A 15,045-nucleotide genomic window follows, 5' to 3' on the forward strand; every position below is an offset into this window, starting at 1 on the left:
TGTTTCTTTCCCACCAATGGGGGCAGGGGAGTCTAACCCGGGACTTCATCCCAGTTTGTGAGGAAAGAAACAAACTTAACTTTCTCTGAGTTGTGTCTGGACAGCATGGCAAGGCTGCGGGTTTTCTGCACCTCGAGCGGATGAGGGGGCTGTGAGTTGCGTCTGAAGGTTGCCTCAGTTGCAGAAACAGGCTGCCCTGGGGGAGTGGATTTGATTTATACGGGCTGCACCCTGGCTGTTTGGTCTTCAAAGTGTGAAGAGGGAAACTCCCCACGTAGCGGAAAGAAGCCATTAGAACAGCCACCTCCAATACAGTTTTCTAGCTTGTTTTCTTTATTCTTATTGAGACTTTGCTTTTGTATAATACGGCAGAATCCAGTGGGGCTGAGGTTTGAACTCCTGGAACGTTTCCCTTCCAGATTACAGAGCTCCTCAATGATGTGGAGCGGCTGAAGCAGGCCCTCAACGGCCTTTCCCAGCTGACGTACAGCAGCGCCCTCCCAGCCAAGAGGCAGGCCCAGCAGGCAGAAGCCCTCCAGAGCCAAGTGAAGACCCTGCAGCAGCAGCTGGCTGTAAGTCCCAAAGTGGCCAGTGGTTGGGTGGGGTTGAAGCGAGACCAGAAGGGCCTCTGTGCTTGGAAGCCGCAGGAGAAGAGCTTCGCCCCCAGGGCGGACATTATATGTCTGCTTTGTTGTTATTGTTGTTCAGTCGCACAGTCGAGTCCGACTCTTTGCGACCCCGTGGACAAAGTCACTGCAGGCCCTCCTGTCTTCCACCATCCTCCGAAGCCTGCTCAAATTCATGTTTGTTACATCAGTAACACTGTCCAGCCATCTCATCTTTTGCCATCCCCTTCTTCTTTTGCCTTCTGTCTTTCCCAGCATCAGGATCTTCTCCAGGGAGTGCTCCCTTCTCATTTGGTGGCCAAAGTATTTGAGCTTCAGCTTCAGCATCTGACCTTCCAGGGAACAGTCTGGGTTGATTTCCCTTAGGACTGACTGATTGGATCTTCTTGCAGTCCAAGGGACTCTCAAGAGTCTTCTCCAGCACCACAGCTCAAAAGCATCTATTCTTCTGCGCTCGGCCTTCCTTATGTTCCAGCTCTCACAGCCATACATTACTACTGGGAATACCATCGCTTTAACTATACGGACCCTTGTTGGCAGGGTGATGTCTCTACTTTTTATTATACTGTCCAGGTTCGCCATAACTGTCTTCCCAAGGAGCAAACGTCTTTTAATTTCATGGCTACAGTCACCATCTGCAGTGATCTTGGATCCCAGGAATGTGAAGTCTGTCACTTCTTCCATGTCTTCCCCTTCTATTTGCCAAGGTGTGATGGGGCCAGATGCCATGATCTTAGTTTTTTTGATGTTGAGTTTCAAGCCTACTTTTGTGCTCTCCTCTTTCACCCTCAACAAGAGGTTGTTTAGGTCCTCCTCATTTTCTGCCATTAGAGTAGTGTCATCTGCATATCTGAGGTTGTTGATGTTTTTCCCAGCAATCTTAATTCCGACTTATGCTTCATCCAGGCCAGCATTCCGCATGATGTACTCTGCACATCAATTAAGTAAGCAGGGAGACAATATACATCCTTGTCGAACTCCTTTTCCTATTCTAAACCAATCAGTTGTTCCATATCTCGTTCTGACAGTTGCTTCTTGACCCTTATACAAGTTTCTCAGGAGACATGTGAGGTGGTCTGGTACTCCCATCTCTTTAAGGACTTGCCACAGTTTGTTGTGATCCACACAATCAAAGGCTTTAGCATAGTCAATGAAGCAGAAATAGACGTTTTTCTGATACTCCCGTGCTTTCTCCATAATCCATCGAATGTTGGCAATTTGATCTCTAGTTCCTCTACCGCTCCCAAACCCAGCTTGAACTTCTGGTAGTTCCCGATCGACATACTGCTGAAGCCTAGCTTGTAGGATCTTTAACATGACCTTGCTGGCATGTGAAATGAGTGCAATGGTGTAATAGTTTGAACACTCCTTGGCATTACCCTTCTTTGGGATTGGAATATAAACCGATCTTTTCCAATCCTGTGGCCACTGTTGTGTTTTCCAAATTTGTTGACATAATGTGTGCATCACTTTAACAGCATCATCTTTTAGGACTTTGAATAGCTCAACTGGGATACCATCATCTCCGCTCGCTTTGTTGTTAATAATGCTTTCTAAAGCCCATTTGACTTCACTCTCCAGGATGTCTGCCTCAAGGTCGTCAACGATTTCACTGTCATGGTTGTCCGGGACATTGAGGTCCTTTTTGTCTAATTCTTCTGTGTATTCTTGCCACCTCTTCCTGATCTCTTTTGCTTCTGTTAGGTCCCTACCATTTTTGTCCTTTATCATGGCCATCTTTGCACGAAACATTCCCTTGATTTCTCCAATTTTCTTGAAGAGATCTCTTTGCTTTAGTACTGAGAAAACAGGGAGAGCGATACCAGCATGGAGCATCAGTTTTCTAGTCCTCACTGGGCTTTATTCAAGCACATGTGGGAGGCAAGCTAAAATCTTAGGCGTGTGCAGGTCTGGGGGGAGGGGCGTTAGCTGTGATGAGGGAGCAGGGTTCGGTGCCCTCCGTGACATCTTGCTCCTTTCCAAAGTAAGGGATCTCTGTTAATAACCGGGCCAGGGGAGATAAGGCTGCGCGAATTGCACTGGCTGCTAGTCACATACCGGGTTCGCTACAAAGTGCTGGTTATTACCTTTAAAGCCCTATATGGTCGAGGACCTGCCTACCTGAGCGACCGTCTCTCCCCATACGAGCCCCAGAGAGCACTGAGGTCAGCAGGGAAGAACAAGCTGACTATCCTCGGGCCAAAGGAGGCGAAATTGCAGAACACCCGCGCACGGGCCTTCTCCGTTGCAGCTCCACGCCTGTGGAACCAGCTCCCGGAAGAGGTGCGGGCCCTGCAGAGTCTCGACCAATTCCGCAGGGCCTGCAAGACCATCCTTTTTAGGCTGGCCTTCGCAGACTGCTGACTAAGGATGGCCGAATTGATGGACCTGCCAAAGTGACTCTGTTCAGTGATCTTCACCATTGTGCAAACAGGCAGAATAGCTCCAAGAACACCGTTGTTACTGTTAAATTATGTAAATTGGAATGGTTTTTAAGATAATGCTGATTTTAAATTACTGTATAACTTTTTTATTTGAATATGTTGTTAGCCGCCCTGAGCCTGCCTAGGCGGGGAGGGCGGGAAATAAATAAAATTTATTATTATTATTATTATAATCGGTGGTCCTCTTCCATAGGATGCAGAGAGACAGCACCAGGAGGTCATCTCAATATACCGGACTCACCTTCTCAGTGCCGTTCAGGTGGGTGTTCTTGTTCTTCGCCATCCCTGGCATCGTCAGAAGGGGCGTGGCTGCTGGCTTGCTGGGCGTGGTCTTCCACTTCGGTCTCACTCTGATGGAGACTTCTTGAAGGTCTCCAAGGAAAAGCATTGTGAGGGCAGCCTGTGTGGCCACTGGGAGCAGCTGAGGGGGGGGGGGGATCTAAACTGGGGTGGGCTGTCGTTCTGGCCCAAGACCCAGATGTGGCCCCTTTCCCACTCAGCGGTTCTTAGTGGCCCTGGAGTTATTTAACAATCTTGGAGAGCAGAACAAAGTTTGAGTCCCCTGGCACCTTTAAGACCAGCAAAGTTGTATTCATGATATAAGTTTTTGTGAGCACGCACTTGTCCTCAGATGGAATGAAATGGAAATTACTAGTCCATACATATAAGAAGAAGAAGATATTGGATTTATATCCCGCCCTCCACTCCGAAGAGTCCCAGAGCGGCTCACAATCTCCTTTACCTTCCTCCCCATAACAGACACCCTGTGAGGTAGATGAAGATATTGGATTTATATCCCGCCCTCCACTCCGAAGAGTCTCAGAGCGGCTCACAATCTCCTTTCCCTTCCTCCCCCACAACAGACACCCTGTGAGGTAGATGAAGATATTGGATTTATATCCCGCCCTCCACTCTGAAGAGTCTCAGAGCGGCTCGTAATCTCCTTTCCCTTCCTCCCCCACAACAGACACCCTGTGAGGTAGATGAAGATATTGGATTTATATCCCGCCCTCCACTCCAAAGAGTCTCAGAGCGGCTCACAATCTCCTTTCCCTTCCTCCCCCACAACAGACACCCTGTGAGGTAGATGAAGATATTGGATTTATATCCCGCCCTCCACTCCGAAGAGTCTCAGAGCGGCTCACAATCTCCTTTCCCTTCCTCCCCCACAACAGACACCCTGTGAGGTAGATGAAGATATTGGATTTATATCCCGCCCTCCACTCTGAAGAGTCTCAGAGCGGCTCGTAATCTCCTTTCCCTTCCTCCCCCACAACAGACACCCTGTGAGGTAGATGAAGATATTGGATTTATATCCCACCCTCCACTCCGAAGAGTCTCAGAGCGGCTCACAATCTCCTTTCCCTTCCTCCCCCACAACAGACACCCTGTGAGGTAGATGAAGATATTGGATTTATATCCCGCCCTCCACTCCGAAGAGTCTCAGAGCGGCTCACAATCTCCTTTCCCTTCCTCCCCCACAACAGACACCCTGTGAGGTAGATGAAGATATTGGATTTATATCCCGCCCTCCACTCCGAAGAGTCTCAGAGCGGCTCACAATCTCCTTTACCTTCCTCCCCCACAACAGATACCTTGTGAGGTGGGTGGGGCTGGAGAGGGCTCTCACAGCAGCTGCCCTTTCAAGGACAACCTCTGCCAGAGCTATGGCTGACCCAAGGCCATCTCAGCAGGTGCAAGTGGAGGAGTGGGGAACCAAACCCGGTTCTCCCAGATAAGAGTCCGCACACTTAACCACTACACCAAACTGGCTCTCCATATAGCTAGAGGGCGAGCAGTAAATCTGTATGGACTTTACCAGAAGTGTGCGAGCACCTGAGGGCTTATAGCTTGAATAAAACTTGGTTCGTTTTAAAGTTGCCTCTCAATTTGTTCTGCTACTTCAGACCAACTTGGCTACCCAACTGAATTTGGGGAAGCGTCAGTTTGTGGTCTGATGTTGTAGTGAGCTGATCTCAACAAATATTTGAGCAGTTTGAATGAAATAAAATGGGTATGGGGGCACAGGGCTATTGAGGAAGGGCTAGCGTAGATTCTCTAAGAGAAGGACTTCTGGAGTTCTGGCCCTGCTGCTGGACCCCTTGATGGCCCCTGGGTTTTGGCCACTGTGGGACACAGAGTGTTGGACTGGAGAGGACATTGGCCTGATCCAACATGGCTTCTCTTATGTTTTCATGTCTAGGGAAGTGATACTCTGTATTTTGGTGCTTAGGGGGCAATGGTCGGAGGGCTTCTGGAGTTCTGGCCCACTGATGGACCTCCTGATGGCACCTGGGGGGGTTTTGGCCACTGTGGGACACAGAATGTTGGACTGGAGTGGCCATTGGCTGATCCAACATGGCCTCCCTTACTTAGGGCTGCAATTTGCCCCCTGGGGTTTCTAGGCAAAAGCTGTATCAAATGGATTCCCTTTGGTTGGAGTGTGGAGGTAGCTTAGAGCAGGGGTGTCGAACTCATTTGTTATGAGGGCCGGATCTGACATAAATGAGGCCATGTTGGGCTGGGCCATGTCGGGTTGGGTTAGGGCATGTGTGTACCTATTTAAGATTACGTAGCAGAGATATAAATTTTTATAAAGAACACAGACAAATATATATTTTTTAAAAACTTAAAACAAGCTTAAAACGTTAGCACTCATTGGTCTTAAAGTTGCCTTCTTTGTATTTCTCCCATGGGAACCAGGGAACCGGGCAAAGGAAGCTCTGGCTCTTTCCTTCTTTCCCCAGGGGACTGGGGCGGGGAGTGGTGGAAGAGCCTCAGTCAATAGAAGGAAGATAGGCTTGGCTCAGTAGCTCTGCTGTGCGATTGAGAGAGCCTGGCAAAGCAAGCTATTCCTCCCCCCTTCCTCCTCAAGAGAGGAGCCTCAGCCAATGGAGAAAGTAGAGATTTTGCTCTGTAGCTCCTGTGCAATTGAGCAAAGCCTGGCAAAGCAAGCTGTGATGCAGAAGGAAGGAAGAGAGCGGGAGAAGGAAGCAGATGACAGCCAGTTGCTTGGGGGCCTGATAGGAGCCCTCCGGGGGCCTGATTCGGCCCCTGAACTGCATGTTTGACACCCCTGGCTTAGAGTGTGAAATTCCCGGTTCTACTGTGTGTCTCTCTCTTGATTTTTCAGGGTCACATGGATGAAGATGTTCAGGCAGCCTTACTTCAAATCTTGCGGATGCGGCAAGGGCTCGTCTGCTAATGGGGGCCGCTGCTTCTGTTAAGAGTCCCGAGGCAGCTGTAAAACGTACTAACCTTTCAGGGCTTCTTTCTTTCTTAGGCTTTTCTGGCTGTAATGGTTGAAGGCGCTCCTTCCCTCCCTCCCTCTTCTGTCAAGAGCGTGGCGGTGGGGAGGGGAGGGGAGGGAGCACTTATGTTTTTTGAAAAGTGCAAAAAGGGGCTGCTGTTCACTGACGGAGCTTCTTAATTTGCCTGTTTGGAAGGCAGAAGTTCAGGCCTTAATTTTTGGTAGTCAAAATGATGACAGCAAGCCAAGTTCTGAAATGTCTGATTGACCTCAAAAAAAGCTTTCTCTGCCTCAACAAAGCCTCGTTGAGAAAATTCAGAATATGAACAAGCACAGGAGTCACGAACCGAAGTCACCGCAGCCCAAATCCTGTCCTCTTGGTTTTCAGAATGGGTTTCTTTTTTAAGACAAGACTTGAGCAGTCGCGTCAAGTGCGATCGTCTCTGTAGCGACAGCGGTCAGGAAAGAACCAGAGGCAGCGGCACACAGGGTGTCTTGCAACTTGGCTGGCCAAGTTGCATCTTCCAAAGTAACTTGTCAGGAGCAGTGCCTTTTTAGCCCTCTCTACATGTAAGAACTTCACGGAACACAAGAACTGTTGTATGTTTCTTTTTACAAGAGGTATTCCACTCCCCACCCCCCTCGGGTTCTTCATCCCTCTGATTCCATGTTTCAGAAATAGCAAGACCGGAATCATTGCAGATGAGAAGTTGCCGCCTTCCCTCAGACTGAAGCAGCACATGGCGTGAGAGAAATCTCTGAACGGGGCGGGGGGGGGCAGCTTTTACTGAAGTATGAAAGCAACCGTTGGAACAATCTCAAAAACTTTTTCCAGGAAATATCTGCTGAAGCAAATGACGCACAGGCCTGGCATGTGAAGTTCTGGGGTTTTGTGATAAGCTGCCCTCCCTCTTCCCCCCCCCCTCCCCCCCAGTTGTACTGAAGTGGGCAGGGAGAAGCGTTTGCCGACTGCTCAGATGTGTGTGGCTTAGCAAAGATGAGCGTCAAGGGAGAGGGGAAATAACTGCAAGTAGCTGAAGCTGTCAGGTAACTGACTGTGCCCTTCTCTCTGTGGGCTTTCTGCCACCTCTTTTTTTCTGCTCAAGGGAGCGGATGCCAACAACACATTAAGGCACAAGCCCAGTTGGACCCTCTCCTGCGCTGGTCTCCTGGAGTTGTTGCATTCTTGTGCAGCGCTTGTGCAGCATATCGAGTCTAGTGGGGATTGTGTTCTTGCATATTCCCCTACGCCAAAAACGGGCTCAGTTGCTCCGAACATCACTTAAAAGGCCTTCACCAGAGCCGGACGCAGCTGCCATTTGATCGTTAGCAGCGCCTAACCCATGTTCTTTTCTGCTTCTGAATACTAGATTTTGTAAATTATGTATTATAATACATGCTGCTGGCTTTTATTTATGCAGGGGGATGCATATGTCAGAGGGAGAGAGAGCCGGCTCGCTGTCTTGTGTTGTATGAGAAACACAGCAGGGCCGCTTCTTCTTTTTTCTTTCTTCTCTTGCCGTTTTTTTAAAGTATTCCAAAGACTAACCCCGAATCCTGGATTTCTGGGAAAGCCAAAATTCTTAAACTGGGGAGCGTTACAAAGGGGGCTGCTTTAGAAATGCCAACTGCCTCGTTTTAGTGCCCTGAGCGGCGCCAGGCCAAAAATATGTTTCTGCTCAAAGGCCATTCTGCCCAGGGGGGCCCTTCTGCATCTTCCCAGGCTGGTGCTGAAGAAGAGATCCTGGATCTGATTCCCACAAGTGCCACCCCTGCCAGTTGCTGGACTTGCAAGGGGCAGAGGGAGCTGCCAATATCCACAGGAGCCAAGACCTGACCTCAGAGCCCGCCTGGCTCAAGGGGGGGTTATCACCTCGAAGGGGGGTTATCCCTGTCACCAGCAGTCCCCCCCCAAAGAGCTTGCCTTGAAACTGTTCCAGGTAGGGGAGAGAAAGAAGATGACAGCTACTCACTGCCTCTCCCCGAAGGAAGCCCAGCGTGGAACCCGGCCGGCCAAATGTACTTCTTCCTCCTCTTACCAGCACTTTTGATATCTGGTGGTTTTGATATCTTCGTACTAACGCCATGGTCGCTATAACTTTTCTTACAAGGGAAGACGTTTTGCGTATTTTTATTCTCTCTTCCCTGCATTACATATCAATAAAAGTTTTTATCTTCTGTGCAGTTGCTGAGCGTGTCCCGCTTTATGCTGATGGGGGGTGGGGGGAAGAAAGGAAGAAGAAGATATTGGATATATATCCTGCGCTATACTCTGAATTTCAGTGTGGCTTACAATCGCCTATACCTTCTCCCCCCACAACAGACACCCTGTGAGGTGGGTGGGGCTGAGAGAGCTCTCCCAGAAGTTGCACTTTCAAGGACAGCTCTGAAAGAGTTCTGGCTGACCCAGGGCCATTCCAGCATCTGTATGTGGAGGAGTGTGGAATCAAACCTGGTTCTTCCAGATAAGAGTCCGCACACTTAACCACTACACCAAACTGGCTCTCTTCTGGGGTAACTACACCAAACTGGCTCTTGGGGGTAACTCAAGGCATCTCTCAGGGCACCCTGTAGGGAGCTTCACAGCAGACACTAAGCTTGCCTGCAAGTGGGGTGCAGTGAAAGCAGGCACTCCCTCCATTGTCCAGCCGCAGGTCCGGGAGGCTGGGATGGAGTGGGCCCCCTCACGCTTCTGGAAAGCCCCCTGAGTTGCCGTTTTCAGAGCAAAGAGTGACCTTGTATTTGTTGGGAAATGAAGTAGTAGCAGGAAGGAATCTCTTGCTTGTTCTTCCTCCATTTAAACCAGGGGTGGCCAAACTGGCTCGGGAGCCACATGCGAGTCTTCCACACATATTTTGTGGCTCTTGAAGCCCCCACTGCCCCATCGGCTGGCTTGGAGAAGGCATTTCTCTCTTTAATAATAATAATAATAATAAACTTTATTTTTATATCCCGCCCTCCCCCGCCAAGGCGGGCTCAGGGCGGCTAACAGACATGGGGATCCCATGATTCATCCAAAACAATATAAGCAATTTTAAATATATCAATTACATAGTGATTATTTAAAATAGATAAAATACATAAAATACATAGAATAGGTGCTAAAATACTGTAATCATAATATCCACGAGATGGCTAGATGTCCACACGTCGGATTAATCAGGTTCTATCTCGAAAGCCAGCTGGAAAAGAAATGTTTTGCAAGCCCTGCGGAATCGGTTCAGATTCTTTAAATCACTTCTCCAAGCCAGACAACAGCTTGGAAAACACTTTTAAAGTTAAAGTTGCTTTCTTTCCACCTCTCCATCCCCCATCTATTTGACCGCCTGCTTTCCTTCCTGTCCTGTGGCTCTCAAACATCTGACATTCATGCCTTGCAGTTCTCAAACACCTGATGCTTATCCTATGTGGCTCTTACATTAAGCATGTTTGGCCACCCCTGGTTTAAACTATGGGCACTCGTTTCAAGTCAGCCCAAGCATTTTCAGAGCCTGCCCTTTTCAGGCAATCCAAGGACTCCCGCTCCCGAGGGAGCAGTTCTGGAAGGATAGGTGTGGTTCTGCAATAACACCGGCTTTTCTGCAGCTCTGCCCTGGATGGGCTGGGTGAGCCTGATCTCATCGGATTTGGGGAGCTAAGCTGGGTCAACCATGGTTAGTCCTTGGAGGGGGGAAGCCCAGGGTCGCTACACAGAGGCAGGCAAGGGCAAAGCTCTTATATGAACATCTGAAGCTGCCTTATACTGAATCAGACCCCCCTTCGGTCCATCAAAGTCAGTATTGTCTGCTCAGACTGGCAGCGGCTCTCCAGGGTCTCAAGCTGAGGTTTTTCACACCTATTTGCCTGGACCCTTTTTTGGAGATGCCAGGGATTGAACCTGGGACCTTCTGCTTCCCAAGCAGATGCTCTACCACTGAGCCACCATCCCTCCCCTGACTGGCAGCAGCTCTCCAGGGTCTCAAGCGGAGGTTTTTCACACCTATTTGCCTGGACCCTTTTTTGGAGATGCCAGGGATTGAACCTGGGACCTTCTGCTTACCAAGCAGATGCTCTGCCACTGAGCCACAGCCCCATTCATGGCTCTCCAGGGTCTCCAGCCTGGACCCTTTTGAGTTGGAGATGCCGGGGATTGAACCTGGGACCTTTTGCTTCCCAAGCAGATGCTCTGCCACTGAGCCACCGTCCCTCCCACTTCTGCACAACTCTTGCCCTTGGCCTGGATTGCCCATGCTAACTTGATCTCATCGGATCTGGGAAGCTAAACTGGGTCAGCCGTGGTGACTCCTTGGATGGAAGGCCACTGAAGGAGACCAGGATGGCTATGCAGAGGCAGGCAATGGTGACCCACCCCTGAATGTCTCCTGCCTTGAAAACCAGATCATGAGGGCAGGAAGGCTTGCAGCGGGGCTTCGTTCTCGTGGCCCCTTCTTACACGCCCAGGGAAATGCTGAGCGCCACTTTGGGGTCAGGCAGCAACTTTTCTCCACACCAGTTTGGCCAGGGATCCTGGAGGGGTTGTCATCTGGGCTTGGAGCAGGGGCACTGTGTGTGTGTGTAGTGGGGGGAAGGTAGCTGAAAGTTCCCTGCATTGTGCAGAGGATGGGACTACATGGCCTTGGAGGTCCCTTCCAACTCTAAGAAGACTGCAGATTTATACCTGCCCTTCTCTCTGAATCAGTCTCAGAGCAGCTTACAATCTCCTTTATCTCCTTCCCCCACAACAGACACCCTGTGAGGTGGGTGGGGCTGAGAAAGCTCTCCTAGAAGCTGCCCTTTCAAGGACTATTCTTGCAAGAGCTCTGGCTGACTCAAGGCCATTCCAGCAGCTGCAAGTGGAGGGGTGGGGAATCAAACCCGGTTCTCCCAGAAAAGAGAGCTCTGGCTGACCCAAGGCCATTCCAGCAGGTGCAAGTGGAGGAGTGGGGAATCAAACCCGGTTCTCCCAGAAAAGAGAGCTCTGGCTGACCAAAGGCCATTCCAGCAGCTGCAAGTGGAGGAGTGGGGAATCAAACCCAGTTCTCCCAGAAAAGAGAGCTCTGGCTGACCTAAGGCCATTCCAGCAGCTGCAAGTGGAGGAGTGGGGAATCAAACCCGGTTCTCCCAGATAAGAGAGCTCTGGCTGACCCAAGGCCATTCCAGCAGGTGCAAGTGGAGGAGTGGGGGATCAAACCCGGTTTTCCCAGATATAAATCCATGCACTTAACCACTACACCAAACTGGCTCTACTCAGAGTCTCAGAGCAGCTTACAATCTCCTTTATCTCCTTCCCCCACAGCTGACACCCTGTGAGGTGGGTGGGGCTGAGAGAGCTCTCCTAGAAGCTGCCCTTTCAAGGACTATTCTTGTAAGAGCTATGGCTGACCCAAGGCCATTCCAGCAGGTGCAAGTGGAGGAGTGGGGGATCAAACCCGGTTCTCCCAGATAAGAGAGCTCTGGCTGACCCAAAACCATTCCAGCAGCTGCAAGTGGAGGAGTGGGGGATCAAACCCGGTTTTCCCAGATATGAGTCTGCGCACTTAACCACTACACCAAACTGGCTGTACTCAGAGTCTCAGAGCAGCTTACAATCTCCTTTATCTCCTTCCCCCACAGCTGACACCCTGTGAGGTGGGTGGGGCTGAGAGAGCTCTTCTAGAAGCTGCCCTTTCAAGGACTATTCTTGCAAGAGCTCTGGCTGACTCAAGGCCATTACATCAGGTGCAAGTGGAGGAGTGGGGAATCAAACCCAGTTTTCCCAGATATGAGTCCGTGCACTTAACCACTGCACCAAACTGGCTCTATGATTCTCTGCACTTTGAGCTGGCACCGCTGAATTCTGATTGGCTTGATGAGAGAACTCCCTGACTACAGGAAAATCCACTGATACGTGAGGCTGGTTGGACCATGTTTGTTTTATTCAGTTTATATCCCGCCAGGAGGCTAAGAGTGGCTCACGGCATATAATAAAGCAATAAATAACAATTCATAAAAACATCCATTCATTTCATCCTGAATAAATTACTTAAAATAATACCTGATGGCAGCTTGACAGCTCCTAATTAGAGGGCTTGCTGCAACAGGGCCAGGGAGGGCACGTTTTCGCCGAATACCCAGAATCAGACAATAGTGGTATCGTGTTGGTATAAGCAGTGCCCTGTGACAGATGAGAAGGACTAAGCAAGTTGATCGAGTCAAGCAGGGAAGGCCGGTGTCATTTGGACGTCTGCCAGAACAGCTCTGTTTTACAGGCCCTGCAGAATTCTAATAGCTCCTGGAGAGCCCTGATCTCAGCTGGGAGCATGTTCCACCAGGCAGGGGCCAGAGCCGAAAAGGCCCTGGCCTTGGTTGAGACAAGGCAGACATCCTTTGGGCCAGGAACTAGCAAGCAGTGCTGCTTAAAAGAGCACATCAGATAGCAAGTTCAGGCTCTGTCAGGCTGTTCTGAGGTCCGCCATCTTGGACCACTCCTCAGGAAGGCGACTGTAGAAGCTCTTTGTAAGGATAGAATTAGCAGTTTAAATTTTGCTGCTTCTACCTTATTTCTAGCAGCCCCGTGGCGCAGAGTGGTAAAGCAGCAGTACTGCAGTCTGAGCTTTCTGCTCACAACCTGAGTTCGATCCCAGTGGAAACTGGGTTCAGGTAGCCGGCTCAAGGTTGATTCAGCCTTCCTTCCTTCTGAGGTTGCTGGGGGGAAAAGTTTCTGACCCAGAGTCAGAAACGACTGGTGCTTGCACAGGGGACTACCTTTACCTTTTTAAAACCTTATTTCCGCTAGCTGCTGGATTGTTCTCAGGGCCTATTTTCTGGGATTTATGCTTGGTTATTGGAGGGTACTTTAACTCAGCATCTTCGAGGGTGTGGTCTACTAAAGACTCCTGGGGAGGGGGAACCCACATTTCACCACCACAGACTAGATAAGATACAGAGAGCAGAGGCAGTTGGGGGTGGGGAGCCCACACGACTTATTTTTATTAATTTTCAAAATAGGTTTTATTGCAAATAGCTTCATAATACAAACATCACCATGAAAAGGGTACTTATACAGATTAATAAAGCCTAAATTCTAAATTCTGTTTGCGTTATAATATATAAAACCTAAGACATGACCGTAGCAATCATAGAGATACAATTAACTTTATGCACACAATAAGAGAATATAAAATATAGTCTGTAAAACCTATATTGCATAGAAAGCAATATGGGGGCTACAGCTCTGGCCAACAAGAGGAGCCTCAACAGAAAGCCAAAATGGAGAGTGCAATCACAAGTGAAGCCAGTGTGGTTTCCCTTTCTCACCTGTGCACGTCATTTTGCTGGCTTCCAAAAGGGGCTAGGTTGAAAATAATTCCCGTTACTGGTGGCACACCCTACCAAGGAAAAATCCCAAATTCGCACACACGCTTGGAGTGCAATGCTGAACTGGCAGATGCTGAGAGCCAAGAGTTGATTTCAGATGCCAAGCAAACACTTTCTGCCCCGGATATAAAGGCCGGTGGAACGTTTTGGCTGATTTGCAATGGATGAAGTGAAATTTGACTTACAAAAGCCTCTACCTTGGAAAAAATGGTTCATCTTTGAATTTTGTTCTACCCAGCCACCCACTTGCAACATCTCAGATGCCGCTGGGATTCCAGTTGTTTGTTTGATACTTCTCAGTTCAGCCTCTGTTTCTGGAAATAAGTCTCTTTTTGGGGGAGGGGGGCAGGTTGCATCCAGCAGGGCTCTTGAATGGAACAGATACTTGGGCAAAGCCGTTCCTGTTTGTTGTGTTTGTTGATTAAAGAGATCTTGCTTTGGAGAGAGCACATTCCTACCAAAGATTCTAAAAATTAGAAACAATAGTGGGGTGTGTCATAGTCCCCCCCCCCCCATTTAGGAGCTGTTTGAGGCCTGCATTTGCTTCAGCAACAGATGAAGCACCAGCAAGTTTGCAAAGAGAATCTAGCCTCCCAAGTGGTCAGGAGGGGAGGGGAGGGGAGAAAGGGAAACAGGATCTGGCAAAGCTCTTGGAACACTGATAGTGCCAAAAACACTGTGCAGACCACAAAACTACAACTCCAGTGTTTATTTTATTAGATTTATCCCACCCCTGCCCTAGGATGGGGCTTGGGGTGGCTGGCAACCAGAGCTGTTTTGTAGAAAAAAGCCCAGCAGGAACTCATTTGCATATTAGGCCACACCCCCTGACATCACCATTGTTTACACAAGGCTTTTTTTTTTTGCAGAAAAGGCCCAGCAGGAACTTATTTGCAAATTAGGCCACACCCCTTGATGCCAAGTCAGCCGGAACTGCGTTCCTGTGCGTTCCTGCTCAAAAAAAAGCCCTGCTGTAAACCATAATTCCAATAAAATCCAAAGAACTTTACTGATGTTTCTCCTCTTCAGAGCTGATTCAGATGGATGTTTGGGTGGCTGGGGACAGGCTAACAAACTGAAGCTTAATCCAGACAAGACTCCAAGAACCTGCTGGTCAGCCGTGCTGAATGAGAATTCAGAAGTCAAATGATTGGGAATGGTGGTGGGGGCCACTCGCGGGCACCTTCTCTAGGGCTTGCCCTGCATCATCAGAAAGTGGGCAGGGACTTTTGCTCAGCGAGGTCTCTAGGAGGCTGTGTAGATTTTTAGTTATTTCGGTGGCAGCTGCCACCACAGCCCGAGGAGCTTCCCTGTGTCACTGCAGGCAAGCTGTGCTCATGCAAGAAAATCTTTTTCATCATTTCATTTAAAAAGTCATCCTGTGAAGCTG

At 49.3% G+C, this 15,045-nt stretch overlaps 1 protein-coding gene across 2 annotated transcripts in view; it reads left to right on the forward strand.

Annotated features, from left to right (window-relative positions):
• Positions 1–8,504, forward strand: part of UACA (uveal autoantigen with coiled-coil domains and ankyrin repeats) — a 75,480-nt gene extending 66,976 nt beyond the window's left edge. For both annotated transcript variants that reach the window (XM_060259928.1, XM_060259929.1), the window contains exons 17-19: positions 420–572; positions 3,264–3,329; positions 6,204–8,504. In XM_060259928.1, coding sequence (XP_060115911.1) covers positions 420–572; positions 3,264–3,329; positions 6,204–6,275 — 291 coding nt within the window. In that variant the 3' untranslated portion in view covers positions 6,276–8,504. The remainder of the gene's footprint in view (positions 1–419; positions 573–3,263; positions 3,330–6,203) is intronic.
• The last annotated feature ends 6,541 nt before the right edge of the window (positions 8,505–15,045 follow it).

Source organism: Heteronotia binoei, chromosome 19 (assembly GCF_032191835.1).
Source record: "Heteronotia binoei isolate CCM8104 ecotype False Entrance Well chromosome 19, APGP_CSIRO_Hbin_v1, whole genome shotgun sequence".
NCBI lineage: Eukaryota > Metazoa > Chordata > Lepidosauria > Squamata > Gekkonidae > Heteronotia > Heteronotia binoei.